At 41.0% G+C, this 24160-nt stretch overlaps 1 protein-coding gene and 1 long non-coding RNA gene across 4 annotated transcripts; one reads left to right on the top strand and one right to left on the bottom strand.

Moving 5' to 3' along the window:
* Positions 1 to 1864: 1864 nt before the first annotated feature.
* On the bottom strand, positions 1865 to 10372 carry LOC120998048. The gene is made up of 3 exons (XR_005778287.1): positions 10282 to 10372; positions 5032 to 5041; positions 1865 to 1876 (listed from the first exon to the last, which is right to left on the bottom strand). It is a non-coding gene; the product is annotated as an uncharacterized LOC120998048 (long non-coding RNA).
* Positions 8085 to 21696, top strand: LOC120998047. 3 transcript variants are annotated; one of them, XR_005778286.1, is made up of 3 exons: positions 8085 to 8244; positions 20091 to 21149; positions 21371 to 21696. XR_005778286.1 is itself a non-coding variant. In XM_040428505.1 (2 exons), the coding sequence occupies exon 2, from the start codon at positions 20172 to 20174 to the stop codon at positions 21093 to 21095; it is 924 nt and encodes a 307-aa protein (XP_040284439.1). In that variant the 5' UTR covers positions 8085 to 8244; positions 20091 to 20171; the 3' UTR covers positions 21096 to 21696. The 3 variants fall into 3 exon arrangements, 2 of the variants coding, with proteins under 2 accessions (XP_040284439.1, XP_040284440.1); XM_040428505.1 differs by having other exon boundaries at positions 20091 to 21696; XM_040428506.1 differs by lacking the exon at positions 8085 to 8244 and adding an exon at positions 11673 to 11733 and having other exon boundaries at positions 20091 to 21696.
* Positions 21697 to 24160: the final 2464 nt, after the last annotated feature.

The raw sequence follows: 24160 nt of genomic DNA, 5'->3' as shown, positions 1-24160 counted from the left end.
TATCTTGTCACACTTATATATTGGTCACTGCAGTCATCATGTTTTAACACGTTACTTTTGGAATTTTTTCACAATTTTTTATTGATTTATTTGAATATTTATTCACATAATCCTCTGGAAATATATTTGCTGCTAGCCGCTGTTCTAGATAGTGGACTAACATTGTGTCCCTCTTATTCACGTTGGACTGGACCTCTGGCTTTCCATTAGCTATAACAGTGGATGTCTTCATGTCTATTTTATATACCAATTTTATGTGAGTTTTATCAAATTAGTTAGAGAATTGAGATATTAGGTTTTCATTATCAATTGCATATTGTCATATATCTGCATCTATTTATTGCTACCAATAAATCTACCTAGCATTACTATATCGCCTGAGTCGCATTGCCTACCTATTGAACCAGATATAAGAGTGCCTATTCTATTTTCTAATTGTCCTTTTGCTCGCAAGGTTATATGGAGGGTGCAAAAGAACGTATACAAACGTAAAGTCTGATAGTTATGCGTCTTGTGCACAGGTTCAACACAGATATATTATCTCTTGAATAGCGATTTCCTTCAGTTACTATAATATTGTGTACTCCAAGGTAAGAAATGATTTTTGTCGGATCTTACCTTAAACCAGCTAAGGTGAAAATCAAAGTCACTCACGCTTACTTAACTTCTGTGGTGCGCGTGGTCCCGTGTTTGGAAGTAGACGCCGGAGTAGTGCGGTCTATGGCGTGCTGCTGGCTTGGTTGTCTGTATCGCAGGGTACGCTGCGTCTCACGTGGTCTGTGACGTACCTCCGGTCCGGGACTCTGACAAGGTATTGCGAGACCTGATGTGCTTCTGATCGGCAGTTAGTAGCGAGAGCTGTGCTCAGCAGATCCTGAATGAAGTTTTTCACTGGAGCACTCCAGTTTTTAGGATAAATTATTCACAGATTATTATCTCATCTGTGTTTTCTGAGAAGGCCTTGGTCACAATGGGAGTATATCAGCTGGTTACGCCAGACGCGTTTTGGGGACCTCTTCCCCTTCCTGCCAAAAATCTTTTCTTACCTTGGAGTACACAATATTATAGTGACTGAAGGAAATCGCTATTCAAGAGATAATATATCTGTGTTGAACCTGTGCACAAGACGCATAACTATCAGACTTTACGTTTGTATACGTTCTTTTGCACCCTCCATATAACCTTGCGAGCAAAAGGACAATTACCCCATTTAATTGAGCTTGGTTCTTTATATGATACGAACTTTATATCATGAAATATCAAAAGAACTAATACATGCCAGTGCTGCTATTCATCAATTTTTAGTGTTCATATATGTTTTTATTTCATTGTGTATTTTATTGTATTTTGATTTTGAATTAAATTGTGATCACTTTTTATTGCATTTTTAATTTTTTCCATATTACCCCACATACAGAGTGCCAGTCCAATTTATTTATCCATGTTGTAATTCCTACACCGTTCACCTGATTTGGATGTAAATACCCTCAAATTAAAGCTGACAGTCTGCAGTTAAAGGGCATCTTGTTCGTTTCATTTCAAATCCATTGTGGTGGTGTATAGAGCCAAAATTGTTAGAATTGTGTCGATGTCCCAATATTTATGGACCTGGCTGTATACCACGCCAAACAAAAGGAACTGAGTTCCCAGATTGATAGGCATTTTTAATATCTGAGAACCACAGAAAATGAAAGGTGCTTCCACACCAACATGTGTAAAGTCCCAAGGGACGCTACGTCAGGCTGCCTAGAGGGGAGGAAAAGTAAGTGCATTAGTGCAAAGTAACAATACCATACCTCTCAACATTTTTTACAGTCAAAGAGGGACACTTATGGTTCATTTTGTGAAATATCTATTTTCCCTGCTTATTTATACACTTCAATCGTTTTATTTTATACAATAGTGCAAAAATTATCAGAATGCAGAAATTTCTAAAATCCAAATTGCATCAAAAAATAAAAAAATTTGCAAGGCAGACTCAAATATACAGAGAGGAACCAGACAAACACTTTCTGGATCAATATTGTAAATGTAATAATGCAAATCTATCACTCTGTCGGGAGGTAATAATTCAATTAAGAATTATTATTTATGGTCATAAAATAATTAACCATGAAAAAATAAAATTTGTCATAAATTCTTGAAATCATGACCTGGTGAGTTGTAGACGACCTAATCGATTCAATTCACATCTGAGTCCGACTATTTCCTCAGATAATAAGTTCTTTTGAAATGAGATGACGTTAATGCTAAAGGTGTAGTTTTGCATTATACAATAGAAGAAGAAGAAGAAGAAGAAGAAAATCTCTTTATTGTCCCTCAGTGGGGAAATTTTGGCATAACAGCAGCAATCATATTAACAACATGAGCAAAATAAGAGAAGTTAGAAATTAAAGAGTAAAATACAAGAAAAACATAACACAGAATTTACTTAAAAAATTCACTACTGGGTTTCTCGGAACAGTGGTGGTTATAAATCCTAACCGCTGCTGGGAGGAAGGACCTCCGATAACATTCCTTCGTGCACCTAGGATGCAGCAGTCCAGCTCCACAACAGCTTCGTGCATGGGGTGGGAGACATTGTCTAACAGTGATGTTAATTTTGCTAGAGTTCTTCTGTCACCCACCTCCTGCACTGGATCAAGGGGACAACCTAGGACAGAGCTGGCCTTCTTAATGAGCTTATCTAATCTCTATCTCTCAGCCACAGATAAGCTGCTCCCCCAACAAACCACACCATAGAATATTATAATGCACAGGTATTATAAAAATATGCAGATTTATTGGTTACAAGGTTATAAACATAAATAAGTAAATAAACACAATGATACATGCAAATGAATATATTCAGCATTGATATAAAGCATTACAAGCTTAACAATACATGTGAGTAGAAGTAACTTGTCACATTATAACAAAGTTATTATTAGGTTAGGATATAAAAATAGAAAAATAAGTTATATACATCACTTCTGTTCAGAGGAAACCTCATGATATCAGGATGGGCATGTCTAATCCTAGACATCAATATGGAATGCTGAATACAGTCCGCCCCCTTCTAACCAACTACACATCACATGACTTCAAGAATGGGCAAATCCTTCAAGGATATAACTTAGAAGCGATAACTGTATCCTTCCGCCCCATCCTAGACTATTTTCACAAATACAGTATGACTTTGGTAAGACTTTTAAGACAAACAACAGGGATCTATGATCAAAGCTATTATTAGATCTTAAATGGGAAGAACTTGGAAAAAGTCTTTCCTGTGGGAATCCATCACTTAGCTTGGCGAAGAATATTACTATCAATATACACTCACCTAAAGAATTATTAGGAACACCTGTTCTATTTCTCATTAATGCAATTATCTAGTCAACCAATCACATGGCAGTTGCTTCAATGCATTTAGGGGTGTGGTCCTGGTCAAGACAATCTCCTGAACTCCAAACTGAATGTCAGAATGGGAAAGAAAGGTGATTTAAGCAATTTTGAGCGTGGCTTGGTTGTTGGTGCCAGACAGGCCGGTCTGAGTATTTCACAATCTGCTCAGTTACTGGGATTTTCACGCACAACCATTTCTAGGGTTTACAAAGAATGGTGTGAAAAGGGAAAAACATCCAGTATGCGGCAGTCCTGTGGGCAAAAATGCCTTGTGGATGCTAGAGGTCAGAGGAGAATGGGCCGACTGATTCAAGCTGATAGAAGAGCAACGTTGACTGAAATAACCACTCGTTACAACCGAGGTATGCAGCAAAGCATTTGTGAAGCCACAACACGCACAACCTTGAGGCGGATGGGCTACAACAGCAGAAGACCCCACCGGGTACCACTCATCTCCACTACAAATAGGAAAAAGAGGCTACAATTTGCACGAGCTCACCAAAATTGGACTGTTGGAGACTGGAAAAATGTTGCCTGGTCTGATGAGTCTCGATTTCTGTTGAGACATTCAAATGGTAGAGTCCGAATTTGGCGTAAACAAAATGAGAACATGTATCCATCCTCTGATGGCTACTTCCAGCAGGATAATGCACCATGTCACAAAGCTCGAATCATTTCAAATTGGTTTCTTGAACATAACAATGAGTTCACTGTACTAAAATGGCCCCCACAGTCACCAGATCTCAACCCAATAGAGCATCTTTGGGATGTGGTGGAACGGGAGCTTCATGCCCTGGATGTGCATCCCTCAAATCTCCATCAACTGCAAGATGCTATCCTATCAATATGGGCCAACATTTCTAAAGAATGCTATCAGCACCTTGTTGAATCAATGCCACGTAGAATTAAGGCAGTTCTGAAGGGAAAAGGGGGTCCAACACCGTATTAGTATGGTGTTCCTAATAATTCTTTAGGTGAGTGTATATAAGCAATCATTTAATGCTTTGATAGATTATGAGTCTTGATTCTTCTGCAGGTAGAATGAAGCCTCACAATATCCTAAGACTATATCTCAATATGAAGATAATCAATTAATTAATTTATTTGCCAATCTAGATGGTATAATTTCATCCACATTATCCAATTAGTCTTAATAAAATTAAATATCATTCTTTGTGTCTCTTACCAAATCCTAGTAGGAATCTCACTTCTGCGCCTAGGAAAGCTGGGTGGTCCATCATCGCATATCTCACCATGGCTTTTATCTTGAAAGACCCCTCTAGAGAGCTCAACTTGTCCTTGTGTGTCTAAGCCTGTCTTCTAACTTCTGTAGGTGTCTAGCTCTTTGATATTCTGATCTCCTGGTTGCTTGGTTCCTTGGGGATCTCTTCCTTTTCTCTCTCCTCCCTCTTTTACTACCCCTATGTGGTTTCTTAACCAAAAACTTATCAGATGAACACACCTTACTAGTTTGGAACTTTCAAATCATTATCGGTTAGGCGTGTACATTTATAAGGAATGTGACATCATAACACTACCCAGAATGCACTTTTTCTACTGGTGTAGTGTTACCTACTCATACATAGATGGCACTGTTGTATAAGTCATAAGCATCATGCCCTAAAGAGTTACCTATGCAAGCCTGACTTCATCTTCACTACACACACCTGACATCTGGAAGTTTAAATCAAAATGATAAGGATTAACTTTGACACATATACTAATTAAAATTCAGACTTAGTGGTAACATTAGACATCTCTCAATCTGTCAAATTTATGGTACAGATAAGAATACAATCGGACACTTGCACGTGTGTCTTCAAAGAGTGGTTAATTGCTAGTTAGAATAACATAGCTTTCTTCGGACAGAGACTAATTAACACAGTCTAAGGCCTCTTTCACACGACTGTTTGGCTTTTTCAGTGTTTTGCTTTCCTTTTTTCACGGATCCGTTGTTCCGTATGGCATATACAGTATACAGTGATTACATAGAAATTTTTTTTAATAGATGGTTCCGCAAAAACGGAACAGATATGGAAGACATACGGATACATTTCCGTATGTGTTTAGTTTTTTCTGTTTTTTTTTGCGGACCCATTGACTTGAATGGAGCCATGGAATGTGATTTGCGGGCAATAATAGGACATGTTATATCGTTCAACGTAACGGAAAAACGGAAATACGGAAACGGAATGCATACGGAGTACATTCAGTTTTTTTTGCGGAACCATTGAAATGAAGGGTTCCGTATACGGACCGTATACCGAACGCGAAAACGGCCCGTAAACGGAAAAAAAAACGGTTGTGTGAAAGAGGCCTAATACTTAAAGATTATTCCTATATTTTAGGGGTGGAAGCATTCTTAGTGAGAATTATATAAGATAATAGATGTATTATATATCTTTTATAACATTTAACAACATACATAACAATACCATATATCCTATTGATTATCTTATACTTAAAGAATTAAGGTTTATTACACATATATACTGTATATATATATATATATATATATATATATACATATATGTATATTTATATATGTATTTATTTATTTATTTTTTTCACAGATTTGTTTCTTATCTCATTCCTCTATTTACTCACCCCCTGCTTCATTAACAGACAGCAAGCTGTAGGGGTGATTTGTACCAGATGTGTAGAGAACATACTAACTTCCTCATGCTTTATCTTTAAATATAAATCTTTTAAAAGACAAGGAGTACTCTCTTAAACTGGCACATTTATAGAGAAAAATATGAGAATACACTATAGGAACATGTGGCCTTTCCATAAACTCACACAACATGGTGGACATATCACAAGATGGCAGGTGACATACTATTAAACATAGCAATTTATGTTTGATTCATTTCAGACCAATAATTATTATTGTGGTGAAACTAACCTCGCCACTGGGTTTTGGAGGGGCCTGTTTGCCAGCCTCTTGCCTCAGGATTATGGCCCATATACTAACTTTGAAGGAGAAGACAGACCGGCCGCACAGCTTAAATCTGTGGAACTGTTTTGGGCAGGAAAGCCATGCTTGCGGTCGGCCAAATGTGACTTTCATGGAATTCGGGAACCCCTGCTTGGATCTGGGTGATTTTTGGATATGTTGTTCACCCAGATCAGAGCTATCCATGGATGTATACATTATGGGGATATGTGGGGTTTTTAGGTGTTTTCTATGTTTTGGGAAAAATGAGTGTTTTCTGCCTGTGAGTGATTAAGTTAATCATTATGTTTGGTAATTGTATCACAGGCAGAGCCCAATGTGCTTTGGTAATTGTATTTTGTTAATTGCGTCACAGACCATGCCATTGTGTTAGTTAATTGCGTCAAAGACAATGCCAGTGTGGTTGTTAATTGCGTCACAGACAATGCGATTGTGTTTTTTGAATATGGTTAATTTTGTGTTTAAACTGTATGTCATGTCTGCTATGTCATGTCCTCAGTATGTCATGTGTATATAAGTCAATGCTGTGTGTTCAATAAAGAGTTCCTGTTTTACATTCAACATAGAGCCTCGTCTCATGTGTGTGGGGATTGCTATACGTGTATACTCCCCTGGCTATAACTCCTAGCTCTTGTAAGAGCTGTTTCTGTTCCTGGTTCCTGTGGTGGTTTTGGTGTAGAGCGGAGTGCTCGGAGTCCTCGGGAGGCACTGGGAGCGTCCATCAATGGAGGTACGCAGTCGGGGTGTCAGGAGATCCTTTACAATTATGACAACTCAGATAAAAAAAGAGGTACATTTAAGGAGCAAAGAGGGGCAGAGAGACTTGGAACAAAAGTAGGGACACTTGGGAGGTCTGCTTATAAGCAGGAGGTGCAGCAGCTTGCAAGGTTCATAAACCAGTATAAGGTTAATGCAACTCATTATATACTGTACCTCCCAGAATCCAGGAAGCCCAGCATAAGGACTTTTGCACACAAGCGTATGTATTTATGTATTATGTATTTAAAAAAAAAACAAAAAAAAACGGATGACATTCATGTGATGTCCGTGTTACATCCATATTTTTTGCAGATCCATTGTAGCAATGCATGACCTTGTCTGCAAAACAGACAAGAATAGGACATGTTCTATTTTATTTGTGGAACGGACTTGCGGACATATGGATACGGAATGCACAAGGAGTCATTTCCGTTTTTCTGCAGCCCCATTGAGATGAATAGTTCCGTATACGGGCCACACAAAAAACGAAACAGACAAAAGATACATTTGTGTGCATGAACCCTAAGGTTAGGGCTACACGACGACATGCGTCGCGCAACATTTTTATAATGATAGTTAATGGTATCACACTGCGACATGCTGCGACGCGACAGTCACACAGAAATCTAACTTGGATGGATTTTGGCGACTGTCGTTTTGCAGTTGCAGGATGACATCATTGACTATCATTATAAAAATGTTGCGTGACTTTTCTTTGACACATGTCGCCATGTATTCCTAGCCTAAAGAATGAAACACAGAAACATGACAATGGGGGAGATTAATCAAACCTGGTGCAAAAGAAAACTGGCTTACCAATCAGATTTAACCTTTTAATTTTTAGAGCTCCTTTGGATAATGAAAAGTGGAATCTAATCAATCAGAGCCCAAAAAGTATAAGCATAAATGATAGATTATTAACTCAACACTAGGGGTGGAGAGAACATGAAATCACAGAAAGGGAATCGAAACTAAGCACAACCAGGAGAACCGGAGTAAGTACAGGATTGTATTCTGGTTATATCCAGAGCAGTAAACATTCAGAGAACTACGCAAACGGAGAGGAATCTGCAGAAGCAAGAAATACTGAAACTGCGGACAGAATAATTACTATGCAATGGAATAAAAAGAGAAACAGAAAGGTAAGGCTCCTCCACCTAAATATACAGAATTATACCCATAAATACAGATTCACCCTGCACATAAATATACAGATTTATATACATACAGATTTCCCTTCCAACTATATAGACAGATTATATACATAATACAGAATCACCCTGCACATAAATATACAGATTATATACATACAGATTTCCCTTCCAACTATATAGACAGATTATATACATAATTCAGATTCAGGTCTCTTCCACACGACCGTATGGCTTTTTTCAGTATTTTGCGGTCCGCAAAAAAATGGATCTGCAAAAAATACGGATGACGTCCGTGTGCATTCTGTTAGAACAGTACAGTACTATGCTTGTCCGTTATGCGGACAATAATAGGACATGTTCTATCTTGGAACGGAATGGAAAAATGGAAATACGGAAACGAAAGGCATACAGAGTACCTTCCGTTTTTTTTGCGGATCCATTGAAATGAATGGTTCCGTATGCGGAACGCAAAAAACGGAACGGAAACGGAAAAAAAAACATTCGTGTGAAAGAGGCCTCACCCTGCACATAAATACACAGATTATATACATACAGTACATACATATGGCGTCTCCTTCCACATAAATACAGATAATGACCTACAGATTACCCATTACATAAATACATAGATTATACAAATACAAGTTTCTTAAAGGGCTTCTGTCAGCCCACTAAACCGTTTTTTTTTTTTTTTTGCTTAATAATAACCCCTACACTGCGATTTATCCATACATAAGTAAAATAATAATTTTGGTTCAGTAGAATTTGCTAAAACCCTCTTTTTATAATATGTAAATTACCTTGCTACCAGCAAGTAGGGCGGCTACTTGCTGGTAGCAGCCGCATCCTCCCATCGTAATGACGCCCCCTCCGCTTGTTGATTGACAGGGCCAGCGGACGGGATCTTTCTCCGCTGGCCCTGCCTGTTTTCATTCAATATCTGGCGCCTGCGCCGCGGCCGTACCTATCTTCAATCGGCGCAGGCGCACTGAGAGGCGGCCACTCACTCGGCCGCTTCATCCTCAATGCGCCTGCGCCGATGACGTCACATCTACACCCGGCGCAGGCGCATTGAGGATGAAGCGGCCGAGTGAGTGGCCGCCTCTCAGTGCGCCTGCGCCGATTGAAGATAGGTACGGCCGTGGCGCAGGCGCCAGATATTGAATGAAAACAGGCAGGGCCAGCACAGAAAGATCCCGTCCGCTGGCCCTGTCAATCAACAAGCGGAGGGGGCGTCATTACGATGGGAGGATGCGGCTGCTACCAGCAAGTAGCCGCCCTACTTGCTGGTAGCAAGGTAATTTACATATTATAAAAATAGGGTTTTAGCAAATTCTACTGAACCAAAATTCTTATTTTACTTATGTATGGATAAATCGCAGTGTAGGGGTTATTATTAAGCAAAAAAAAAAAAAAAACGGTTTAGTGGGCTGACAGAAGCCCTTTAAGACATGGAAAGGCTGGATGACATTTCAAACTACCCACGACTATAAACTTCTCCTCGCTTCATAAGATAGGAGGCTCTTCTGTATCTCTCTCAGCCCTTCATTTCCCTTTTTTTTTTTTGCTCTTTCTGAGTTTTCTTTTTACCTTCAATTTCTGTCCCCCCCTCCCTCCCCCGCCCCTCTTCCTTTCCCCACCTGACCTGGTCTCTCCCTCCCGCCTGCGAACTACCTGAAGTTAATTGTTTACTAGGCTGCACCTTTACCGAAGGAACGTCCTAATATCGCCTGACATATGCTGGCATTGTATACTCGCCATTCAATTTTCCTTGGTGCCTTTCTGTTACATATTTCATGTTTACCTTTTCTATTGTATCACTCATGTTTTATGGAGGTAACTCTCTTGGGTTGCGTCCCGAGGTGTCCTCCTCTTGTGATACATTCATTTTAAAATGAAAATCAATAAAAAGAGAATTTACAAAAGATTATACAAATACATCCAGAAATGATAAAGAATATTACTTCTAAATGTGACTGTACACATTAGGAACTGTTCAGATCCAGTTAATGCCATCTGCTTAACGCAGGGGTGCACAATCTGCGGCCCGGGGGCCACATGCGGCCCTCAATACCATTCTATGCGGCCCCCAACCACCTGGTAGCAAACATGTTTGTCTATGTCTTGTGGTTGCTCACATGAATCTTTAATGTATTGTCCCATTAGATGGGAGTCCTGGAAGTGTAACTAGACATTTATAATATATACTGTATGTTCAATATGCCTTAAATATAGTATTTCACCTGGTAATACCCCTTTAAAGTTTATTTTCGGCCCTTGAAATTGGTTCAGGTTGACAATGTGGCCCCCAACCAGAAAAGGTTGTGCACCCCTGGCTTAACGTGTACATCAGGAGTTGAATAGGCATTTCTATGGGGGTGCCGGGCGGGTGTGTTGCGGACCCGCAATTTGCGGGTCCACAACACACCACGGACGTGTGAATGCAGCCTAAAACTGCTTGTTCTGATGTGGTTGATTAAAGGTAACCTGTCAGCTCCTGTATGCTGCCATCACTGAGGGCAGCATAGTGTAGTGACAGACCCACTGATTTCAGAAATCAGTCACTCCTGTGATGGCACTCAGTAGTTTTTGAGTACTGACCTGCTGAAGACACCAGTGCTGTGAGAGATATGAGTCTGATGAAGCACGCTGCCCCCGCTCTCCTTCTTTCGGACAAGAATTTACAGTTTTCTTTCCGATGCATAACGGGAAAGAAAACTGTCGATCATCATCTCTAGGCAGGAGGCAGCGCTCTTCATCAGACTCATCTCTTATTTGCTTATATACATATAATGCATAATATACATTTTTTTAAGATCCTAGATTTATGTAGCATAATAATAAAAGGGCATCTGTCAGCAGATTTGTACCTATGAACTGTCTGACCTGTTACATGTGCACTTCTCAGCTGAAGGCGTCTGTGTTGGTCCCATGTTCATATGTGCTAACATTGCTGAGAAAAATGTTTTTAATGTATGCAAATGAGTCTCTAGGAGCAACAGGGGCATTGCTGTTACACTTAGAGGCTTAACTGTCTTTGCAACTGCCACATCTTCTGCACTATGTTTGACAGGGCCAGGCATGACGACATTTTTACTGTCTGGCCCTGTCAATCAAAGCGCAGAGGACGCGGCAGTTAGGGAGGGTCCACATAACGTTTTATGCCTCCCTTAGACGTATACATTAGGAAAAAAAAAAATACTAAAACTCAGCACACCACGTTCTTGTATCCTGCATAGTCCAGTAAAAACAGTATAGCATCAGTCTGAGGCATCCGTTTAACATATACATTTTTTGTATACGTCAAACGGATGGGAAAAACATGATGTGAACCCACCCTTACAGTAAGTACAGCCACCTTGTTGCTCCTAGAAGCTAATTTGCATATATTAAAACATCATTTTTCTCAGCAATGAGGGCACATATGAACCTGGGACCAACACGGATGTCTTCAGCTGCCAAGTGCACATGTAACAGGTCAGCCAGTTTCTTTAACCTTTTAAGGGCTCATGCACACGACCGTATGTATTTAGCGGTTCGCAAAAAACGGATCTGCAAAAAATATGGATGATGTCCATGTGCATTCCATATTTGGCGGAATGGAACAGCTGGCCCCTAATAGAACAGTCCTATCCTTGTCTGTAATGCGGACAATATTAGGATATGTTCTATTTTTTTGCAGAACGGAAATACGGACATACGGAAACGGAATACACATGAAGTAAGTTCCGTGTTTTTTTTGCGGACCCATTGAAATGAATGGCTCCGCATACGGTCCACAAAAAGACAGAACAGACATGGAAAGAAAATACATTCATGTGCATGAGCCCTAATGTCACAAACGTACCTGTACGCAGACGGATACCGCACGTGACAGATAGATACAATTCGGTATGCTGCCACTACATGTTTTAACGGCACACGAACCGACTACCGGCCACTCACCTTCACGCAGAGCAGGGAATGAACCAGCTACCGATTGCTGACCGATCGCAATCGTTCAGCCAAGCAACAATCAAAAGGACCTTTCTCACACAAAATGGTAACGTTACTCTCTTCAGAGACAGGATTCGTTAATTCCTTTGCTTAGAACACGGAAGACTTAGCAAATAAGATTTTTCAATCTTTTAATAAAAGGTGAAAGGAAAAACAGTGCATATATACAGTATAGACCAAAAGTTTGGACACACCTTCTCATTCAAAGAGTTTTCTTTATTTTCATGACTATGAAAATTGTAGATTCACACTGAAGGCATCAAAACTATGAATTAACACATGTGGAATTATATACATAACAAACAAGTGTGAAACAACTGAAAATATGTCATATTCTAGGTTCTTCAAAGTAGCCACCTTTTGCTTTGATTACTGCTTTGCACACTCTTGGCATTCTCTTGATGAGCTTCAAGAGGTAGTCCCCTGAAATGGTTTTCACTTCACAGATGTGCCCTGTCAGGTTTAATAAGTGGGATTTCTTGCCTTATAAATGGGGTTGGGACCATCAGTTGCGTTGAGGAGAAGTCAGGTGGATACACAGCTGATAGTCCTACTGAATAGACTGTAAGAATTTGTATTATGGCAAGAAAAAAGCAGCTAAGTAAAGAAAAACGAGTGGCCATCATTACTTTAAGAAATGAAGGTCAGTCAGCCGAAAAATTGGGAAAACTTTGAAAGTAAGGGCTATTTGACCATGAAGGAGAGTGATGGGGTGCTGCGCCAGATGACCTGGCCTCCACAGTCACCGGACCTGAACCCAATCGAGATGGTTTGGGGTGAGCTGGACCACAGAGTGAAGGCAAAAGGGCCAACAAGTGCTAAGCATCTCTGGGAACTCCTTCAAGACTGTTGGAAGACCATTTCAGGGGACTACCTCTTGAAGCTCATCAAGAGAATGCCAAGAGTGTGCAAAGCAGTAATCAAAGCAAAAGGTGGCTACTTTGAAGAACCTAGAATATGACATATTTTCTGTTGTTTTACACTTGTTTGTTATGTATATAATTCCACATGTGTTAATTCATAGTTTTGATGCCTTCATAGTCATGAAAATAAAGAAAACTCTTTGAATGAGAAGGTGTGTCCAAACTTTTGGTCTGTACTGTACATTTACAGAAAAATGACTATTCTAGATAATAATAATTCAAGGTAATAGTAATTCACGACAGTTAAAATAAAAGGGATAATGGATGAAAAGTATTCTTAAATTCCTCTGTTTCAGTCCTTGAAGCCGTTGTGCAATCCGATTGGTATAATATCAGTGGACCCTGAGCACTGACATTCAAAATGCGATACAATCCAGGTGTTAAGGCAAGGCAGGGGTTCCATACAATGCCCTGACAGCATCTAATAACAGTTCTAAAACAGGAGGTGCCAGCAGTTCTGCCCACCAAGGGTAAGAACGTGTGGGCAGGGTCGAGGAGGTGTCAGCAAGGTTTAGGACCCAGCTAAGGTCAGCCCAGAATGTCCTTTTTCTGGCTGAGCCCACAGTTCTGTGGAACCACTAAATATAGCTATGACATTCAGGTATTAATGACCCATATGATTTTACGAGTCTAACAAGACCAAACTTGACTCTGCTGGGGCTTGTGGTTCTTCAGGACAGCTTAAAGCTGGCTTTTCAGCCTTCCAAGGGCACAAGAACATACTGTTTGGTAACTCCGTGATCACACTGGTCCATGGAGGTTAAATCCGGCCTTAGCCAGTGAAGAATATGCCTACGACCAGAGGTATGAAAAATGACTATGTTTGAGTCCCTCAAAGGTTCAATAGGTCGCTTTCCCATCTCTCTCTGGTCCCCTGCTGTGACTGTAGTCAAAATGTCTGGCTAATGTTATCCCAGGATCCAGTATTTTATGATGAGCCTCGGCAGGGGTGCTTTTGAAGCTCCCATCCTTATCTTTATGACGGGGAAGTGTAATTTTCAATTACTAGGACACAGCTCCAAGCAAGGGAATATTTCTCTTTTAAAGCAGAATAAAGAGGGCCTCTAGGCATGTGAGTGTGTGTGTATTTAAAAAGGGGACTCTACTTGGGGTACCCTCGTCACACCTAACACTGTATTTCATACGGAGAATTTATCATGAGGCGATATTTGAAGTCATACTGTATGTCCTTGAGGGTCCATTCACACGTCCGTAGAATGCGTCCGGATCTGTTCCGCAACATTGTGGAACAAATCCAGACCCATTTATTCTCTATGGGGCCGGAAGAGATGCGGACAGCACACAGTGTGCTGTCCGCATCCGCATTTCTGGAGCGCGGCCCCGATCTTCTGGTCCGCGGCTCCCGAAAAAAATAGAACATGTCCTATTCTTGTCCGCAATTGCGGACAAGAATAGGCAGTTCTATGGGGGTGCTGGCCGGGTGTATTGAGGATCTGCAATTTGTGGATCCGTAATACACTACAGACGTGTGAATGGACCCTGAGTCTGGGTTTCCGCAATGTGCGCCTAATATATCAAATGTCACACGTTACTTAATAAATTTGGCTCAGCTTTAACCTCTTCCGGACACAGGGCGTACAGGTAGATCATTGAGCAGGCACCTGGGGCAAATGCGCCGGGGGGTCCTGTGACCTCCCCGTGTAGGCGATCGCAGCAAACCGCAGGTCAATTTAGACCTGCGGTTTGCTGCGTTTCCGGGTTATTCTGGTCTCTGAGGACCCGATAACCCGGAACAGGATGGTGATCGGTGGTGTGACTTTACCCCACCAATCACCATCCTGCGATCCTGAGTGGTGATGGTGACATCACCTCTCAGGATCGCTTCTGATTGGTAGGAGGGCGGGCCGGCGGGAGCCTGAGGAGAGAGAAGCGCTGCTGCTGCACGTGTGATCTGAGCCAGCATCTGTGCCCCAGCACCCATCCTTTCCCCCAGGACCTGTGCCACCCCCATCTTTATCAGCAGGTAATTAGGGAAAGTATAGGTAAAGGTTGGGCTAGGCAGTGATATAAAAGGGAAAGTTAGTGGTAAAAAAAAAGTTTGATTGCATCACCCTAAGTAGGATGTTTGGGGTCCACAGCACAGCTGTGTGACCCTAGACCCCCCAGGGGTGCTGCTGCTTGCCCCCCTCCCCGCCCACAACTTTTTTGGGGCGCAGGCATTTTTTTTGTGCATACGCTGACTGTGGCCGGCACTCTTAGCGTCCGGCCACTGTTAGCGCATCACACCCCCCACCGCTGATCAACTTCGGGCGGTTGATCAGCGGTTTTGATTTATTTTTAAACATTTTTTTCACATTTTTTTAGTTAGTCTTTTTTTTCTGTTAGTTTTAGGGATAAGTCCGCAAACACCCGTGCCCCCCCACACACGCACACCAAATAAAGATTTACACACACGCACATACACACGCAGACACACACTCCCCTATGGCCCGCCGGACGTTCTCTGCCGAGGAGGCATACGCCCAGCTTGCCCCTGACTCCGAGAGTCCCAGTGAGGACGAGGATGACCCCACTTTCCTGTTGTCATCCGCGTCCCCCTCATCATCTAGCGATGATGATGAGCCCCCAAGGCGGCGAAGACGCCGCCAGGCGGGGCAAGGGGACCGCCATGATAGGGACCCTGTGGCCCACACTAGTACGAGCAGCTCTGGGGCTCGTACTAGTTTTCCGGCCGACCAGTTAAATCGACCGGAGCACACTGCCGGTGAACTTGTCTGGTGTACCCCAGAGCGATATGAGCCTGTGATTCCTGATTTTGTAGGCCAATCAGGAATCCAGATTTCCACAGTGGGCTACACTGAATATGACTTTTTAGTCATTTTTTCAGTGACCAACTGGTAAATCTAATGGTGGAGCAGACGAATCTGTACGCCCAACAGTTCGTTGCTCAACACCCGGGCTCCTTCTTGGCTAGGCCCGGTGGCTGGACGCCGGTCAGTGCAGCCGAGATGAGGACATTTTGGGGCCTCGTGCTGCATATGGGCCTGGTCAAGAAACCTAGTGTCAGGCATTACTGGAGTGGGGACGTCCTCTACCAGGCCCTACTTTACAGTACGGCCATGACACGCTCCCAGTTTGAGGCCATCCGGAAATGTCTGCATTATTCAGATAATGCAGCATGTCCCCCCCAAGGTGATCCTGCCTATGACCGTCTGTATAAGATACGGCCGGTCATCGATCATTTTGGGGCCAAATTTGTACAGGCCTATGTACCTGGAAGGGAGGTCGCGGTTGATGAGGCTCTCATTGCGTTCAAGGGGAGACTCATTTTCCGCCAGTATGTTCCCTCAAAGCGGGCGAGGTATGGCGTGAAGCTGTACAAACTTTGTGAGAGTACCTCAGGGTACACTTACAAGTTTAGTGTGTACGATGGGCGGAGATTCCTGTATTCAACCCCCAGAATGTCCCCCCACTCTGGGTGTTAGCAGGAAACTTGTGTGGGACCTAATGTACCCACTGCTAGATAAGGGTTACCACCTTTACGTGGATAACTTTTATACTAGTATCCCCTTGTTCCAGTCCCTCGCCGCCAGATCCACGTCCACTTGTGGGACCGTGCGGAAAAATCAACGCGGCCTCCCTGCCCACCCTCTCCAGGTACCTATCCCCAGGGGTGCGACCCGTGCCCTTACCAGTGAAAGCCTGTTGTTGGTCAGATATAAGGACAAGAGGGATGTCCTTGTACTGTCCACAATTCATGGTAACGGCATCACCCCTGTCCCTGTGCGAGGTACCAAGGCAACGTTCCTCAAGCCCAATTGTATTGTCGACTACAATCGGTATATGGGAGAAGTTGATCTCTCTGATCAAGTCCTCAAGCCATATAACGCCATGCGCAAAACCCGGGCATGGTACAAAAAAGTTGCGGTCTACTTGGTTGCCTTGTATAACTCTTTTGTACTATCCCGAAGCGCTGGCAACACAGGGACATTCCTTCAGTTCTATGAGGCAGTCCTCAAGGCCCTGATCTTTTCGGACCGGGAAAGAGCAGGCCGGAGTACCTCGGGAACTGGAGGCGCCCGGATCGTCCCTGGCCAACACTTTCCAGGTGTGGTCCCCCATACTGAAAAGAAGGGACGAACCCAAAAAAAGTGCAGAGTGTGTCGCAGGAGGGGGATACGGAAGGACACCACTACTCAGTGCGACACGTGCCCCGATCATCCGGGCCTCTGCATTGACGGTGGCTTCAGGGAATATCACACTTCCATGGAGTACTAAATTTATATCCCAATTTAGTCACTGACTATCGGATAAAAAAACTGGTTCTCAGACTTGAGACACCCCAAAAAATTGTAAACACTAAAATAATTTAAAAAAGTATACAAATTAGGTATTGCTGCATTGGTAATAATCTCCTCTATAAAAATACCCCATGACCTAACCCCCCAGATTAACACGGTCCAAAAAAAAAAAAAAACGGTCCAAAAAAAGAACTTTTTTTGTCACCTTACATAACAAAAATTTTAATAGCAAGCGATCAAAAAGTCATATAGCCCCCAAAATAGTGCCAATAAAACCGTCCTCTCATCCCGCAAAAAATTAGCCCCTACATAAAATAATCAGCTAAAAAAAAAAATAATAATGACTCTTAGACTTTAGAGATAGAAAAACATTTTTTTTGTATCAAAAAGGATAATATAGTCTAAAACCTAAATAATTGTAAAAAAAGTTGACTTATTAGGTATCGCTGTGTCCGTAAGAATCTCCTCTATAAAAATACTCCATGACCTAACCCCCCAGATTCACACGGTCAAAAAAAAAAAATAAACGGTGCCAAAACAGCTATTTTTGGCACTTTTCCATTTCAATCCGTTTTTTCCGGTAACAAAGCAAGGGTCAACAACCAAACAAAACTTAATATTTATTACCCTGATACTGCAGTTTACAGAAACACCACATTTGTATCACTAAAAGGCAGGCCGCAAAAGGAAAGGACCGACATGGTTTCTGGAAGGCCAATTTTGATGGCCTTTTTTATTGACACCATGTCCCTTTTGAAGCCCCCCCTGATGCCCCACTAGAGTAAAAAATCCCTAAAAGTGACCCCATCTAAGAAACTACACCCCTCAAGGTATTCAAAACTGATTTTGCAAACTTTATTAACCCTTTAGGTGTTCGTCAACAGTTAATGGCAAATGGAGATGAAATTTCAGAATTTCAATTTTTGGTAACCTTACCTCACAAAAATGTAATATAGAGCAACCAAAAATCATATGTACCCTAAAAATAATCCCAACAAAACCGCCACCTTATCCCGTAGTTTCCAAAATGGGGTCACTTTTAGGGAGTTTCTACTCCAGGGGTGCATCAGGGGGGTTGAAACAGGACACGGAGTAAATAAACCGGTCCATGAAAATCAGCCCTCCAAAAACCAAACGGCGCACCTTTCCCTCTACGCCCCGCTGTGTGGCCGTACAGTAGTGTACGGCCACATATGGGGTGTTTCTGTAAACGGCAGAGTCAGGGCAATAAAGATACAGTCTTGTTTGGCTGTTAACCCTTGCTTTGTTAGTGGAAAAAATGGGTTAAAATGGAAAATTTGGCAAAAAAATTACATTTTCAAATTTTATCCCCATTTGCCAATAACTCTTCTGCAACACCTGAAGGGTTAACGACGTTTGTAAAATCTGTTTTGAATACCTTGAGGGGTATAGTTTCTTAGATGGGTTCATTTTTAGGATGTTTCTACTCCAGGGGTGCATCAGGGGGGTTGAAACAGGACACGGTGTAAATAAACCGGTCCATAAAAATCAGCCCTCCAAAAACCAAACGGCGCACCTTTCCCTCTACGCCCTGCTGTGTGGCCGTACAGTAGTTTACGGCCACATATGTGGTGTTTCTGTAAACGGCAGAGTCAGGGCAATAAAGATACAGTCTTGTTTGGCTGTTAACCCTTGTTTTGTTAGTGGAAAAAATGGGTTACAATGGAAAATGTGGCAAAAAAATGAAATTTTCTAATTTCATCCCCATTTGCCTATAACTCTTGTGCAACACCTAAAGGGTTAACAAAGTTTGTAAAATCAGTTTTGAATACCTTGAGGGGTGTAGTTTCTAGAATGGGGTAATTTTTGGGTGGTTTCTATTATATAAGCTCACAAAGTGAAAATTTCAGAAAAATTTCAAGATTTGCTTCCAAACTTCTAAGCCTTGTAAAATCCCCAAAATATAAAATATCATTCCCAAAATGATCCAAACATGAAGTATACATATGGGGAATGTAAAGTAATAACTATTTTTGGAGGTATTACTATGTATTATAGAAGTAGAGAAATTGAAACTTGGAAATTAGCAATTTTTAAAAAAAATTGGGTAAATTTGGTATTTTTTTATAAATAAAAATGATTTTTTTTTACTTCATTTTACCAGTGTCATGAAGTACAATATGTGACTAAAAAACAATCTCAGAATGGCCTGGATAAGTCAACGCGTTTTAAAGTTATCACCACTTAAAGTGACACTGGTCAGATTTGCAAAAAATGGCCTGGTCCTTAAGGTGAAATAAGGCTGTGTCCTTAAGGAGTTAAACCTGACTAGAGATGCTACTTTTATAGCTTTTTTTTCAGCCAGCCCCTTAGCCAACCCTACACCTTTTGTGACTTTAAAAAAGCCACAGTGGATAAATCTGTCATAACTAGACACACTTCTCCATCCACTTTTTTAAAGTGTCGAGCACAGCACATAATCATAAAAAAGTTGAAAACTTTATTGGGCAAAAATTATGTGAATTCCCACCAAAACTATGGGATTTGGAACACTGAAACATGTATGGTTTTAGTCATGTACATCTTCTGTATATCTGTGGAGTTTGGCAATTTTGTTATACTATGGTGATGTTTTTGAATAAACTATGAGATGAGAATATGACAAATATCTCTAATCTTGTTTCATGACCAGGGTTGTTCTTCAGTGCCTTCCAGACTTTTAAGAGTGGTGTATTTATATTAATCTAGCCATTCCAGCGCTCACATCATCGTTATGCATCAACCAACAGCTCCAATAATTCCAATTTTGAATAAATGGTTCCTCTTTGTGCATACACCATCAGACCCACAAAACCCAAGTAGAAGATATCTACAATGCCCAGCAACAGGGCATCTTTATTGTACGTCAACAGGAAGCTTATACCAGAAGACGATTATTTCACTGTCTGCCAACAGTTCTCCTTTATTAAGTATCAATTCTGGTTTACTTCCCTGTAATTCTTCTGCGTACAGTCAGAGTAATTCTGAACCAACTGCAAAAAAAGAAAAGAAGAAACGTAGCAGAAAAACAAAAAATAAATCAGTTCCTGTACTGGACAATTCTTCTGCAACTCCTAAAAAGAAGGCGTCTGTTTCAAGCAAAAAGAAAAAATCTACCGTGACCCCTCAGCCCAAGTCTACCCCATCATTTGTCTTCATTCGTAATTCTTTTTCAAGCCTTAAGAAGCCAGCCTCAATAACCCAGACTGCAAATCAATGTAAAGCAGTCATTCGTCCTGATAACAATCTCTCTGAAAAAAACACAAAAAAGTCACACATTTACTATACAGTCTATCTGCATCACATGGTCAAGTTCATACAACCTATAAGAATTAATTTTGAAGACCTTTTATTTCCTCAGAATGTGTTTCTTAAACATGAGCTAACAAAGTTTTCCAGAAAGCGTGCAGAAGAAAATACCCAAATTGTTAAGGTTTGTTCTTTGTCTGTTCAAAAGTATCAAGGTTCCCCAAAACGTACAAGAAGAAGGAAGCAACCATCTCTATGTATCAGCAATGAAGAATACCTTCTGCTTTGTTCAGGAAACATTTTCAAGGAGAAAACTGAGAAAAAAAAGAAGCTTGGGCCACTTTTTCAGGTTTTCAAATTCAAAACAGCAGACGACATCCTCACCATGATAGGCAATGATCTTTATTGATCATCAAGTATAACAATTACATAATAGTTTCCTCTTTACCTAAGATTATTCACAGTCGGTTTGCTAGGAATACAGATGTGCATATGCCTGTATCACAGGCAAGAGCTACGCTGAGCTCAGGAGACAGAAAACTGAGGGCAAGGAATGAATGGATCCAGCTCATAAAGGAGGAAGCCATTAATAAGTACATACATTTCGAAAAACACAAATAGAGGCTAGACGTAAAACAATATGATGTGCTCCACCACCCAGAGAAGTTGAGTTATTGCCAATGGGTGATAGACTGGAAGGATACAGAGAACTGGCTCCTGCTAGTGAAGTGCTTACACGAGTATCCTGACAGTACCCTGCTTGTAGTGGAATGGGACATATTACGCCTTTTGAATGGACCATGCCTACGACACTCAAATTCAGTGTCATATGGCTGTTACTGACACTCCATATGCAGAGCTAATTACACATAAGGAGACTTATTTTATTCCTGTATATTTTGACTGTAATTTTTGGAAACAGACAAAGGTGACACTGGAAACATTCTTCACTAGTAACATTAAACTTACTTGGAAAAGATTGAGTCAAACCCAAATAATGTTACATTAGATAGTGACATGAGCAATGTCATTATACAGGGTGAGTCTCAGGACACCCTTTTATTTCAGAAATAAAAGGGAAAATCAAATATCTGAATACACCAGCAAGTAATGGGTGAGGTGAGCTATCTTTTAGGCTATGTCCGGAAAATCTGCTGCCATCTTGAAAGCTGCCATATTGGATCAAGGGCAAATTTTTACAATGGGAAGGGGGTAATGTAGCATATCAAAGGAGACCAGAATTTTCTCAGAAATCAATTGCCGCAATCAGATTTGTAATATCTCTTGTGGTTCAAAAATTATCAACACTGAAAGTTCAAAACTTCAAAGTTCTGTGTTCAGCACCAGGGACAACACATTGAACAGGTCAAATAGCTGTGCATCACAGGAAAGGTTCCTAGTTGTTGTTGCAACTTACTGTGTTGATAACTTTTTAACCACAAGAAATATGCAAATCTGATTGACGCAATCGATTTCTGAGAAAATCCTGGTCTTCTTTGATATGCTACATGACCCCCTTTCCCACTGGAAAAATTTGCCCTTGACCCAATATAGTGGCTTTCAAGATGGCGGCCATGTTCCGATCATAACCTGAATATAGATAGGCCCCCTCACCCATTACTTGCTGGGGAATTCAGATATTAAATTTTCCCTTCCATTTTTGAAATAAAAGGGTGTCCTGAGTATTTTGACTCACCCTGTAGAAGAATAACCTAACTATAAGTATATAGTGTGTGTATATATATATATATATAGTATGACCAAGTAATTTATAAACATGTGGTGGTCTTGTTTACCCAGGGCTGCCATTGAGAATTTCAGGGTCCCCATGGCCTTCTCACATTCATGGCCATAACAGCCATAACTTTTTTTTTTTGTATCAGGTCATTTTGTCATACCCATCAGTAAGATTTGAATTACTATAATAAAAAGAAAGAACCCCATATGTGATAATCAAGAACACTCTGACTATTTTGGGGAATAATAACTTGCACAGAAATAAATATTATTTTCATATGTACTGCAGATTCAGTCAAAAATATGTGATAGAATAGCACAGTGTGCTTCGTTTTGTTGTCCGTTAAAATTCTGGGTTTTTCTAATGGAAACTAGATCCCATTATAGTCAGTATGGCCTGTGAGATGGCATTCATTCCCATCATGGAACCATCGATTCCGCTATTTTAATTGGATGGTTTTGTTCAATTTCTTTTTTTTCCTATTTTTTTTTTTTTTTTGTGTGTTTTACACCTTTTTTCAAAAATATTTATTAGAAGAAAAAATAAAGCATAACAATTAATATCATAGAAACTAATCAACAAAAATATTACTTTTCCAATTTTACCTCTTTTAAGCCTTACCCCCCCCCCCCACCCTTAACCCTACCCTCCCTCCCCCTTACGATGCGTCTCCTATCCCCTCCATCTACAAGACGGAGACGGGATACTGATGAGGCCAAGAACCGTTCGATTAAGCTTAAGGCTTCTAATTCCCTCATATCCTATTCCATTTCTCCTCAGTATTTCTTTGTTTATATAGGATATTTGTCACGAATACAATGGAGGGGAGGGACACAGAACTAGGCCTCAAGGCTAGGGAGAGGGAAAAGGTCACCTCCTAGGAAGCCCCTAAACCAACTCTTCCAAATCCAAGCAGAGAATATCAACCGCATGGTATGAAGTGTGAGACCAAACTAAGTAGGGAATGCAGTAATGACAACGGGCTGCACCTGACAAGAGGTGTGGTCATTACCAAAACACAACACTGAGAATCAAAAGACTGTCAGTTAACCTCACGTGCAGTCAGTCTCTCCAATCTTCTAACCTCTGTCACAGAAGGTATCGTGACAATATTTTTATATCTCTTGATCAGGAGAAATGCTTGCCCAGGCTTCCAGTATTCGTAGTTTCAGGTGCTGCACATCTCGTATCATCTGAAGGCAATCGTCTATGCTGTGAAAATACGAGATGTGCAGCACCTGAAACTACGGATACTGGAAGCCTGTGCTAGCATTTCTCCTGCGGTGTTGCTATCAGTGTGTGAAGAGTGGGAGAAAAGGGTTGCATTGACAATCCAACACAATGGGCAGCACATTGAACACATTTTGTAAGTGGTCAGAAACTTGTAAATAACTCATGAAAGAATAAAGTTACGTTAAAACCAAGCACACCATTGTTTTTCTTGTGAAATTCCCAATAAGTTTGATGTGTCAAATGACCCTCTTCCTATTGAAAAAACAAAAGTTGCATTCAAAATGGCTGACTTCAAAATGGCCGCCATGGTCACCACCCATCTTGAAAAGTTTCCCCCCTCACATATACTAATGTGCCACAAACAGGAAGTTAATATCACCAACCATTCCCATTTTATTAAGGTGTATCCATATAAATGGCCCACCCTGTAGTTGTTAATTGCCCTCCAATATTCTGTTAATTCTCTACAAGACCAAAACATGTGTAAATAATCAGCTCCCGGT

The sequence above is a fragment of the Bufo bufo genome, chromosome 4, assembly GCF_905171765.1.
Source record: "Bufo bufo chromosome 4, aBufBuf1.1, whole genome shotgun sequence".
Lineage (NCBI taxonomy): Eukaryota > Metazoa > Chordata > Amphibia > Anura > Bufonidae > Bufo > Bufo bufo.
Note: the sequence above shows the minus strand (reverse complement) of the source record. Positions and strands in the feature narration are given on the sequence as shown.

What these genes read in the sequence shown, in the direction of transcription:
- LOC120998047 (XM_040428505.1), top strand. Translation starts at nt 20,172, where the DNA reads ATGCATCAACCAACAGCTCCAATAATTCCAATTTTGAATAAATGGTTC.